Source organism: Bubalus kerabau, chromosome 19 (assembly GCF_029407905.1).
Source record: "Bubalus kerabau isolate K-KA32 ecotype Philippines breed swamp buffalo chromosome 19, PCC_UOA_SB_1v2, whole genome shotgun sequence".
In the NCBI taxonomy this organism is placed as follows: Eukaryota; Metazoa; Chordata; class Mammalia; order Artiodactyla; family Bovidae; genus Bubalus; species Bubalus kerabau.
Window position 1 is genome coordinate 48024247 of NC_073642.1, and position 12763 is coordinate 48037009.

The following is a 12763-nucleotide window of genomic DNA, read 5'->3' on the forward strand; positions in this document are numbered from 1 at the left end:
TTTAGTTCTTTGGCCCATTTTTTGATTGGGTCGTTTATTTTTCTGAAATTGAGCTGCAGGAGTTGCTTGTATATTTTTGAGATTAGTTGTTTATCAGTTGCTTCATTTGCTATTATTTTCTCCCATTCTGAAGGCTGTCTTTTCACCTTGCTTATAGTTTGTTTTGTTGTGCAGAAGCTTTTGATTTTAATTAGATCCCATTTGTTTATTTTCGCTTTTATCCTGAGAACATCATAGAACACCTGACTCCAGGGAACATTAAGCGATAGGAGGTCATCAAACGTACCTACACTGAAACCAAGCACCACCCAAAGGCCAACAAGTTCCAGAGCAAGGCATACCACACAAATTCTCCAGCAACACAGTATCACAACCCTGAGCTTCAATATACAGGCTGCCGAAAGTTACTCCAAATCCACTGACATCTCATAACTCGTTACTAGACACTTCATTGCACTCCAGAGAGAAGAAATCCAGCTCCACGCACCAGAACACTGACACAAACTTCCCTAACCAAGAAACCTTGACAAGCCACCGATATAACCCCATCCACAGCAAGGAAACTCCAGTACCTGAGTTCTTTATTGTGGGAAATTCCTGGGTAACCAGATTTCATTTTCAAATAGTCTTTTAAGGAGGGGTTTATAAATACTTTATTCTAAACTTTAATATGCTCCAGACTGGCTGTTTATTATCCTTATATTCAAAGTGGTTATGAATAAAATTCTTTGCTCAAGTATTTTTCATTCTAAACATTGTAAAAAATGTTACTGACTTTTCTGACATCAAGTTTGTCTGAAAAGAAGTCTAGTGTCAATCATATTCCTTTTTCCCTCACTTAAAGGTAGTTTATTTTTTCCTGCCTGGATACCAGAAGGATTTTCCTTTATTCTTGAAGTAGAACAACTTAATCAGGATGTTTGTGTTGATTATTATGTAATAATATTTTTAGAATCACAGCATGCCTTTTCTAAAGGCTATTTGATTCTTTCTTTATTTCAGGGAAATTTTAGATTTTTTAATTTAATTTTATTTTTGGTTTTCTATTTTTTTTTAATTTTTTAATATAAATTTATGTATTTTAATTGGAGGCTAATTATTTTACAATATTGTATTAGCTTTGTGGTTTTCTATTTTAGAGACTTTGGTTATTATTATAGGCACTTTGGTTCTCATCTATTATCAATTCAATAATTATTTTAATTCCTGTTTTTTTCCTGTGCATTCATTGTGACAGTCTCAAGCCTTTCCTGTATGTTAGTACTTCCAGTTTTACAATCCCATCGCCTGTTCTTTCTACTTCATTTATTAAATATTTGTCTGTTTATTTATTCTCAATGTTTCCTCAGGCTTTCTTTTCTTTTTAAAATTATATCAATTTCAGGTCTATCCTTTAGTTTTCAGTTTTCCTCTTCATCTGCTCTTTTGTTTTGGCATCTTCTCTTTGAAATTTGTTTTGTTGAATTCATGTTCTTATGCTTTTCTAGAATGCCAACCATTAATGGGTCAACTTCCTTCTTGGTCAGTGTTATCTTTTATATTGTGATCTTTATCTCATCTGCATAATACTTGGTCATGTGTTTGTGGTAAATTCATAGTTGACTTGTCATTTCTCTTTTATCTTGCTCATACTTAAATTGTCAAGAACTTTTATCTGTTTTGAAATGGTGCAAATGAATTTTCCTTGATAAATATTTCATATTATTTGACACCTGTTTGCCTTCTCCTCTGACTCTTGGCTAGGTGTTGCTTCTGGGCCACCTTTCTACATTGCCCTGGGGCAGTGGGGTAGGGGCAGAGGTTGGGAAGACCTCTTTGGGGTTGAATACCCATTTTGTTTGAGATCCTGTCCCCTGCTGTGGAGTTTTGTTTGGTGTCTTGCACGGCGCTAAGGGGCCACTCTGTCTCTTCTTGTGAATATTCTGATGCCATGGAGTAGTACTTTGGGGCTTTTATTTGTTACACCAGTGTAGTAAAAAGAAACAGGCAAACAGAATGGCCAGCCCTGGTGATTTTTGCTTCATCTGTAAAGATTCTTAGTAATACAGAAAGATTTTCTTAACTTTTCTTTGGGCTGTCTACTCAACCCAGGTTATTTCTAAGCTGTGTGGTATTAGTGAAAAATTCCTAGGATTTGGTAAGGTCACTGTCTTTTCTCAATACCTATTTTCATGTGTAAAAAGATAAGTTAGTTTAACCAGTTCAAAATCATTTTTCCACCCTCCACCTTGTCCTTACTTTAAAAAATTGCTACATGATATCCTGCTTCCTCTACAGTTTGATTAATTTTTATCTTCTGTTCAAGTGGTATGTGATGGGGTAGATGGATTTGTGTTCAGATTTCACTCCACTGTCTTTGCTGCTGCTAAGTCGCTTCAGATCAGATCAGATCAGATCAGTCGCTCAGTCATGTCCGACTCCTTGCGACCCCATGAATTGCAGCACACGAGGCCTCCCTGTCCATAACCAACTCCCGGAGTTCACTGAGACCCATGTCCATCGAGTCAATGATGCCATCCAGCCATCTCATCCTCCGTCATCCCCTTCTCCTCCTGCCCCCAATCCCTCCCAGGATCAGAGTCTTTTCCAATGAGTCAACTCTTCACATGAGGTGGCCAAAGTACTGGAGTTTCAGCTTTAGCATCATGCCTTCCAAAGAAATCCCAGGGCTGATCTCCTTCAGAATGGACTGGTTGGATCTCCTTGCAGTCCAAGGGACTCAGTTGTGTCCAACTCTGTGTGACCCCATAGACAGCAGCCCACCAGGCTCCCCCATCCCTGGGATTCTCCAGGCAAGAACACTGGAGTGGGTTGCCATTTCCTTCTCCAATGCATGAAAGTGAAAAGTGAAAGGGAAGTTGCTCAGTTATGTCCGACTCTTAGCGACCTCATGGACTGCAGCCTACCAGGCTCCTCCATCCATGGGATTTTCCAGACAAGAGTACTGGAGTGGAGTGCCATTGCCACTGTCTTTACTTGGACTTTTTTTTTGAATAAACTTTTCATTTTAGAATACTTTCAGATTTATAGAAAAGTTGTGAAGATAATACAAAGTTTATATAATGCTCACCCACTTTCTTTTATTGCTGCCTTTTGTATTACTATGATATATATGTCACAGGAGAGAAATCAACATTGTTATAGAACTATTTACTATAGGCCATACGGACTTTCCTGGTGGCTCAGAGGGTGAAGCGTTTGCCTGCAATGCAGGAGACCCGGGTTCGATTCCTGGGTCAGGAAGAGCCCCTGAAGAAGGAAATGGCAACCCACTCCAGTACCCTTGCCTGGAAAATCCCATGGACGGAGAAGCCTGGTAGGCTACAGTCCATGGGGTCACAAAGAGTCGGATACGACTGAGCGACTTCAGTTCACTTCATACTTTATTCAGATTTCACTACTTTCTCTAATGTCCTTTTTATTTTCCATGATCCTATCCAGGATTCCATAGGCATTTAGTTACTGTGTCTCCATTGCCTACTCTGGTCTGTGACATTTTCTCAGACTTTCCTTGTTTTTGATGATGTGACAGTTTTTTGGAGTACTGGTCAGGTATTTTATAGAATGTTCCTCAATTTCAGTTTTTCTGAAGTTTTTCTCATGATTAGACTGATGTAATGGTTTTATGGGACAAATAGTACAGAAGTGAAATGCCATGTTTAATCACATCATTTCAAGATTATATTCTGTCAACGTGACTTTCAGCCGGGGATGTTAATTTTGGTCTCCCAGTCAAGGTAGTGCTTGCCATGTTTCTTTACTGCAAAGTTACCCACATTCCTCTTTTATCCTCTTTTATACTTTTATTCCTCTTTTAAACTCTTTGAAGCAGATCACTAAAGTGCAGCCTGTACTCAATGGTGGGGCTGGAGAGTGTGGACTAGGAGGTTAAGTTTTTTTGGTTGTGCTGGGTCTTCATTGCAGCATGCAGGCATCTCTGGTTGTGGTGCATGGGCTTAGTTGCCCCGCAGCATGTGGGGTCTTAGTTCCATGACCAGGGATCCAGCCCTGCATTAGGAGGCAGATTCTTAACCACTGAACCACCAGGGAAGTCCTGGTTAATTGAGTTTGCCTTTCTTAGTAGAGAATATCTATATAAATTATTTGTGATTCTTCAATATAGGAGATTTTTATCCCTCATTTATGTGTTTAGTTATGTCAGTATAGACTCACTGACATTCATTTAATACTTTGACTTGTAATCAAATTCTGTGTTATTCTGTTTCTTGGGGTGTTCCAGTTTTGACATTGGAAACTCTCTCAGGTGATTCCTGTATGCCTTTGGCTTGTTCTCATCCTTTTGGTTTTTGAACATTTTCTTACTTTCTGGCACTATAAAACATATAAAATGTTTTATGAAAGGGATGTGCCCACCCAGCAATGAATCAGAATTCTCATTGCTTACCATCCTTGCCAGGATTTGTAATTGTCCTTTTTGTTTGGTTAGGTTTCCTATTTTGGCCATTTAGCCATTCTCTAATAACAGATGATACTGAGCTGGTAAATGTTTATTTACCAGCTGTGTATCTTCTTTGGTAAAGTGTCTGTTCAGATATTTGACCAGTTTTTGAAGTTGTATTGTTTTCTTTTGTTAATTTTAAGTGTTCTTTATGCATTCTGTATGTGAGTCCTTTTTCAGATAGGTGGTTTTCAAATATTTTCTTGCAGTCCATATTTTTGGTCTCTCAACAATGTGTTTAGCAGAATATAAGTTTAAATTTTGATAAAATCCAACTTACTGGTTTTTCTTTTATGTTTTGTACTTTTGGTATTGAATCTAAAACTCAGTGCCACATGTTAGGTCACACCAAATTTTCTCCTGTGTTTTCTTCTAGAATTTATAAATTTCATGTTTTACATGTAGGTCTATAATTCATTTTTAATTGATTTTTGTGTAAGGTGGTACATGGTACATATAGTTTTACATCAGGACATTTATTTATTCCAGCACCATTTGTGAAAAGGGTATCATTTCTCCACTAATTTCCTTTGCACCTTTGCCAAAAATCAATCGACTGTATTCATGTGGGTTAATTTCAGGACTTTCTTTTCTGTTCCATTGATCTGTGAGTCTGTCACTGTCATTGCCAGTACCACACACTCCTGATTGCTAAATCTTGAAATCAGATGGCATCCTTCTAAACCTTGCTCTTTTACTATAGAATTATTTTGACTATTCTGGTACATTTGCCTTTCCATATACCTTGCAGAATCAGTTTGATTTTTATCTACAAAAACAGTTGTTGGGGGCGAATGTGTTTAATCATACTCTTCAAATAGATACCTTTTTTCTTATTTCAATAATGCAGCTATTAATACCTTTAGAACTCTTCTTTAGGGATTTGTAAGTATTATTAGCTTCAACTTATCAACCATTCACAGTATTACATTTCACATATAATTTATGACCATAAATCTTTTATGTAGATTGATCATCATTTTTTATATCATTTTTATTTGTGCATTGTTGATTTACAATGTTGTGTTAGTTTCAGGTGTACAGCAGAGTGAATCTGTTATACATACACATATGTGCTCTGCTGTGTGTGCTCGGTCATGTCCAGCTCAGCGACCCCAGGGACTGTAGCCCACCAGACTCCTCTGTTCGTGGAATTTTCCAGGGAAGAATACTGGAGTGGGTTGCCATTTCCTCCTCCAGGAGATCACCAATTTTAATCATGAATTTTGCTTATAAATAGATTTGAGTGTGTTTTGAAATGAAATTTGCCTGAAAAAGATTTAAAATCAGTTTTTTATGTAGCGTCACAACTCATTGAGGTAGGTGATATTCAGGCTTTATAGGTGAGCAAACTTAAGAGTGATCGCCTGCCTGCCTAAGGAGTCACAGTAAGTCATGTGTCGTAGCTACCTCAGATCTCTTCAGGCAACTCAAACTTATCATATCCAAAAATGGAATTATTAATTTATTTTTCAAACCTGATTCTCCTTAATTCCCTCTACCAATCAGTGGCATAACCACTCTCCCACATATCCAAACCAAAACTTCTTCCTCAGAATTCCTCTTAGATTGGTCTCTTAGTTTTGTTCATTCTATCTCTTTTTTTCCCTTGCAAATATCACTTGCTTTATGGACTAGATGGTCAGTTCATTCTGTCTCTTTAAAAGATGGATCTAAATTGAACCTTCTTTAAATTTTTTAGCCTCCATTGTCTATTTTCATTTGTATTTATGTTTTGTTATAGTTTTTATTACAGTACATGAAAATCAGGCTTCTTTGAGGTACAACCTTTTTCATTTTGTTCTAGGTAGAGTTCATATTGAGGGAAGAATGGGGAAGGGAGTAAAGGAAAACAGTCCTATCCTGAGCCTTCTCTTTTAGTTACTTAGTCCATTCAATAAATACTTACTGAATATGTGCTAAGTGTCAGGTACACTGCTAGTTGCTGGGAACACAGCATTATGGTCTCAGTTAAGATCAGTATCAGGTAAATAATTACATAAATATTTAAAATAATTTCAAGTGATAAAGAATTTTTAGTTCCTAGGAAAAGTTTATAAACAGCTCCTACTTTATTACAGTCTAGGGTTTCAGGTAAGGGGATCAGGACTAATACATAAGAAGCAAGAACAACAGCAGCAACAAATAGCATGTCAGTACAGTTTTATGGTGCTACGGAGGTTCCTTTCTAGTTAGCTGAGGTCTATGAACTCTGAACCTCAATAGTGCATTTTAGACTAAATTTTTGTTAAGATAGAACCAATTTATAACTAAGGTTTGCTTGAATGAAAGGCATATTTAGAAGCATTGTGTATAAGAAGAAAATACATGAATTATTTTACATCTCTCTCTTTTTTAAAAAGGGTTTTGCATCTTTATTTCTCTAAACAACGACCTTTTTCCTTGGTTTGAGAGATAGTGCTCTACTTTCCCATATCAATGGGATATGATAGTTATTCTCAATTTGAACTTTGTCTTTCCTTTGGTCTCATAATAGCATATATGTTCGGTTGCTCAGTTGTGTCTGACTCTTTGTGACCCCATGAACTGTAGCATGCCAGGCTCCTCTGTCCATGGAATTTCCTAGGCAAGAATACTGGAGTGGGTTGCCATTTCCATTTCCTTCTCCAACATTTCTTTTTTAATTCCTCATTTCTTGCTTCCTGTAGTCTGGAAATTCCTTCCTTCTCTTTTCTCTTACCATTTTTTCACTTCTGATCTACTTTGCATCTTTCTGTATAATGTTTGTCTTGTCTTATTATTCTGTCATTTCTCTGCTTTCCCTTACTCCCTGAATTTTTAATGCTTTTTTGTCTCTTTTGCTTCTATCCAAAACTAGGAAAAAATAAAAAGGATTCAAGGTAAAATGACTTTTGTAGCATGCCAACGTAGACATGCGTGCATATGAATATTCCACCTTTTGAGATCATGATATCTTTTTTCAATCTGTTATTATTGGTGTATTTTTTTATACCATATTAAAGGTGGCACTGTGTAAAAAATAAGACTTAGAGAAAAAAGCAAATACTTTAGGATTTTCTGATAAGCTGATCATTAATTAGTTTTATCATTTGGGGTCAAAGTTTTGCTTCTTCCCATTGAACAAGGTAAATGACTCTAGGTTCAGAAGGAAAAGATGTTATATTGACTGATTTAGGAATAAATCAAGAAATGTGACATTTCGTGCATGAGTCTTTTCACTTAGAGTGTAAGGTTGTCAGTCAGAATTTGCATGGTATAGGAAATCAATTGAAACTTGAGCCCATGGACATTTACTTCAGCAATATTCTTACTGATTATCATGACTGTCTAATTAGACTGTTATAGGAATAATTTAGAGTTTATGAAAGATTGAGGTTCTTTTGTTTAACTGTAAACTTCCTATTAAAATATAATGTATAATTTGTCAGCTATATTTCATATGACAACTATTATTTTGTCTTTATTAAGCAAATAAAACTTTTATGTTGTACACGCTGCTAGTAAACCTTAAGCCAGCCTAAAAAGTCATTTTACATAGAAAGTTGAATGTCTTATATAACTGTTTCAAATTGCTTCAGTTTTTTAAAGGTAAGTTGTTTGTCTAATTTTTGTTTTCATTAGTGATACAGTATATTATGTACTTACCATAGAACTATATTTAATCTTCTGGAAGCCACTTTTGTTGATTTTTAATCTTTAAGTAGATATTGAATGATCCACCTCAGAAAAATGTGTCAAATGTAGTTTTGTCCTTTTGATAACAGCCATTCTAACAGGTATTAGGTGATACCTCATTGTTGTTATGTACGAGAGTTTTTAAGTTTTTCTTTTCACGTTGTATTTTTCTCTTAGTGACCATTTATCTTTATACTTATATCAGTTTTAAAGGGTCATAATAAAGCAAAATTGAGACTCACATGCTAAGTGGCTGATTTGGCTCACTCACTTGTGCCCTGCATTTCAGACCTGACATACTCACTAAAACATGATTCAGATTCATTTATCAGAAAGTGATAAGTCACTGTATATCATGTAGTTTTAAAGACAACCACACAAGTTATTTATAATCAGAATGCTGAATTCATATATTGAGGATCTAGTAGATAACATCTGCTAAGAATATTTCATTTTAATATTTTTTCTTAAATTTTAGTTGTTAGCAGGGAATTTAATATTAGATTAAATACAGTTATCTTAACCTTTTCCTGTTGAAAACTGTTAATTTAAATCATTTAAACTCTTAGTTTAATTTTCCTTAAAGTAATAATTCTTCACTTTGCAGTGCCTGAAAAAAATGTGCAGATATTATACAGGAATTCCACGCACTTTTTATTGTGTTGATTATTTGGAACATAGGAATTCGTTAACCTGTCTCTACTGCCATTTTCTTTTCGTCCATATGTAATTCTTTGAAACAAAAAAAAAAGGGAGATGCGTAATACTGAGAAATAAAAATTTTTGTTTCCAGTAATCTGTAAATCTAAACGCTTAATTTCCACGTGTCTTTTCCCATTTTAAATGATCAAGTTTAATAAATTTTTAAATTTATAAAAATTTAAGCTTCTTTGGAAACTGTCATTAATCAGCTCTTAGTTTGATTTCATCTATAAAGAACAACATTAAGGTAAATATTTCTCACCACCTATGGCTTTCTAAAAATTATATTTAGCCAACCAGTAACTGTTGGTTAAAGCTGCTCATGTTTTTCAAATGTTTTTACATGATTTTAAACAAGTATAAGAATTTTATCTTATACTTTTCCACTGTATTTTTTAATTGAGTAAAAGAAGTGATTATCTTCATAGTTCTTATAAACTAAGCTTCTATGAAGCAAAATATTTAAAAACTTTGGATTGATTTTGGGAGAAAAAGATAAAAGAGTACATATTTACCCTTATTGGAATATGAATCCAAGGGGACATTAGCAGTTTGAGATATAATACATTAAATATATATAATTCAAAATTGCTTCACCTACTTGTTAACTTAAATACTATTTAAATATGGGTAGGAATAGTTTTTTTTATATATGTTCATCTTTACTTCCTCTCTATGAATGTAGTAGTTTTAACTGTGGAGTTTGGAAGAATTTTGTAATAAATTTATTAAGTATCTTTTATTTTTTCCTAGTATCCTTTTTTTTTTTTTGCAGTAAATGTTAAATCATAGGAGTAAAGAGAGGGGAAAAAAATCAAAACAGAAATTTGGATATCTAAAATTTTTAGTCCAATTTTTATTTTATCTTTTGTTTTTGGTTGCACTGCGCATCATGTCTGATCTTAGTTCCCTGACCAGGGATTGAACCCATGCCCCCTTCAGTGGAAGCACAAAGCCCTAACCAGGGAATTCCATAGTACAGTTTTTAAATAATTGAAATCATTTCTAAAATCTAAGTAATTTCACTGGTATCCATGATAAAATTTCATTTAATCTACCAAATTTAATTATTGCCTAAGTTATATAACAGATATTTTCTAAATATGTGATTTAGAACTTCTTTCTTTACTTTTACTGCATTTCTTCAGTTTACCAACATCAGCAAACTTTTCAGTGAGCACTCAGACTCTTTGCTTTTTAAAAATTTTTTAAAATATATTTTTAATTGGAGGATAATTGCTTTTACAATACTGTTACTTTCTGCCATACATCAACATGGTATACATATGTATACATAGGTATACATATGTTCCCTCCCTCTTGAGCTTCCCTCCTACCTCCCATCCCATCCTCCCGCAGCACTATGACTCTTGTAAGACAAAAATGCATTTATGATGGGAACCAGTTTACCTTTTTTGCCCTTAATTTAAATAATTCTATCTATGTTATTCAGAAGAGAAAATAATATTAGACATCTAAAATGTGGCCCAGTTTTGGTCAGCATTTCTATACAGCATATTTGTTTTACCAAATAGGTAGCAGCAGGAGATTGACAGGTCAAATTTAGTGGTAATTATTTGTTGTTGCTTTTAGAGGGAACATTGTTAAACTCTGTAGTAAAAATACTTGACTTGTTTTATTTGTGATGATGTCCAAAAAGGAGAGGAAATACGGTTTCTGGTAAGAATTGAAAGTCCAGAAATAAATATAATGATGAGAATGAGTGCTTCTATCACTGGGGAACTTTCTTCATCTAAGCACATATGAACAATTGATCCTTGTAGTCATATATAGCAGTAAACATTAATAACTTAACAGTCTGAAGTCAGTGCAGAAGATATGGAGCATTATTGAAAGATGGAGTCGAGCAGGTGGCACTTTAATATGTTCAGTGTCATGGTTGACTCTAAAGACTAGTCGAATGAAATTACTTGAGGTTCTAAAGATTTAAAAAGCGAACTCATTTTGCTGCACTAAGGAAATGCTACTGATCAGGCTTTCTGTGTCCCTTTTTTCTAGGCTAGAAAATATTAACCCTGAAGAAAATGACATGGTAAGCCATTCTCCGAGGAGATTTCTTGATGTCAGTCTTATATCTTAGAGGCTTAAGTTCAATTGAGTGGGTTTCAAGAACTAAGATGTGGGAAAAAGAAGAATTGACACACTAATAATGTACATCTTTGCTGCAATATGAAAATTCAATAACTTCACTCAGTCAATTTACAATTCACATGTGCCTATTAATTAAAACCCTATATTAAATAAAATATATTAAAACTTCATGTCTGACTAACATATAATGGTGTTGGTAGACATTACAGGAATTACTGAACAGAATAAACAATGCAGACACAGGGGTAGCTATTCAGAAGAATGGAGCTATAATTGTGGATAGAATCTACAAGACCAAGGAATGTAAAAAGAGAATAACTGCAGAAGAAATGAACGCAGTGATTGAAGAACGAGATGCTGCTTTGTCTCAGGTACCTGCATGTATCTGTAAAAAGCTGTCTACCATTTTTCCCTCTTTCTTTACATTAAAAAGTGACTTTCCCCCACTTATTCTTAATTCAAATTAGTTTTTAGCTTATAATTAATACCACAATGATTAGCTATATTAAGATAATCACATATTTTGTTATATCATTCTTCAAATATATGCATCTTCATTTCTTAATAAAACTGTTAGCTTTTTATAAAAATTTAGTTCAATTCTTTAAAGTAATCGCTTTTATATGAGACTTCTTACTTGAGTCACAGTTTTGGGAGGGCTGAGATTATGTCTTTATTACTGTTTTATTCCCAGTGCCTAATTCAGTGCCTTTTAGTAAACATGGATAAATGAATCAAATTATTAGGGTATTCCTTTCTGAACATTACTTACACCTTCCTGCTCCAGCTGAAACCTGATCACCACCCTGAGGATGCAGCTTCCACTGCAGTCCTCTCAAGTGTGAATGTATTCCCTCCCCCAGCAGTTGGGCCACTGGCCTTGGAGGCTTGTTCGATTAGTGCGTTTCGATCATTGTTCCTTTTTTTTCTCTAAACACCTCCAGCTTTGAGACCCATGCATCAGATTGTACCACCCATTACACACTCCTGTTGCAGTCATATATACACTCCCATATAGCTTCCTTCATCTCTTAAAGATTTTAGGATCTATTTTACTGTCTCTTTCTTTAGCTTACTCCTGTCACAATTCTTGGTGATTTAAATATCTATGTGGATGATTCTTTCAATAGCCATCTCATCTCTCTGAATCTCTCTTCTCCAGTCTTCCAGATGCTCTTTACCTGTTCTGCTATCCACCCTATGATCATACCTTATTCTTGGTCATTATCAGTCTCAATTTCAAGCATCCACTTACTATCTTTCCAGCCTATTCTAAAACTCTAGCAAATTTTCAACTCTACTGGCACCTGATTATATTGATCTTATCACCTATTTTCCTTTCCTTTAACCCCTTCATGTCCTCTCTTCTCTCTTTATCTAGCTTAGATTCCTTGGGTCACCATAATTAACTCCTACTTGCATGTAAGATAACCTCAGTTGTCCTGACCCTCTTCCTTTGTCCTGCTCACCTAACAAAACCTAAGTTTTATAAATTTAACTTTCTGCCTGTTCTATACCTTCAAAGCTTTATATGGCAAGAGTCTATCACACATATTTGATGACTCAACTGTTCATGACAGTTGTCTTCAAGTAGACCCCTGGTGTTGCCTGATAACCTTCTTGCCTTTTGCTAGTCTACTCACTCTCCCCCTCTGGAGGACTCTTTTATCTTCTTCCTTTCCCCTCAACTATCCAACCTCTTCTCTCCAATAGAAAGAGAAATTTCTGCTTTTCTCCATCATATCATTGACTGGCCTACCTGCATGTGGCACCCATATACTCCGCCTTTTCTACTTTGTATCTTTCTTACATATTTCGGTTAGTGGACAACTG

The 12763-nt window shown here is 35.0% G+C and overlaps 1 protein-coding gene across 9 annotated transcripts in view; it reads left to right on the plus strand.

Moving 5' to 3' along the window:
- The window catches only part of MIPOL1 (mirror-image polydactyly 1), a 336828-nt gene that overhangs the window by 105721 nt on the left and 218344 nt on the right, over positions 1-12763 (plus strand). For 8 of the 9 annotated variants that reach the window (XM_055556692.1, XM_055556694.1, XM_055556691.1 and 5 more), the window contains 2 exons: positions 10838-10871; positions 11131-11301. In XM_055556692.1, the coding sequence (XP_055412667.1) occupies positions 10838-10871; positions 11131-11301 (205 nt within the window). The remainder of the gene's footprint in view (positions 1-10837; positions 10872-11130; positions 11302-12763) is intronic. The other variant, XM_055556697.1, reaches the window with a different exon arrangement.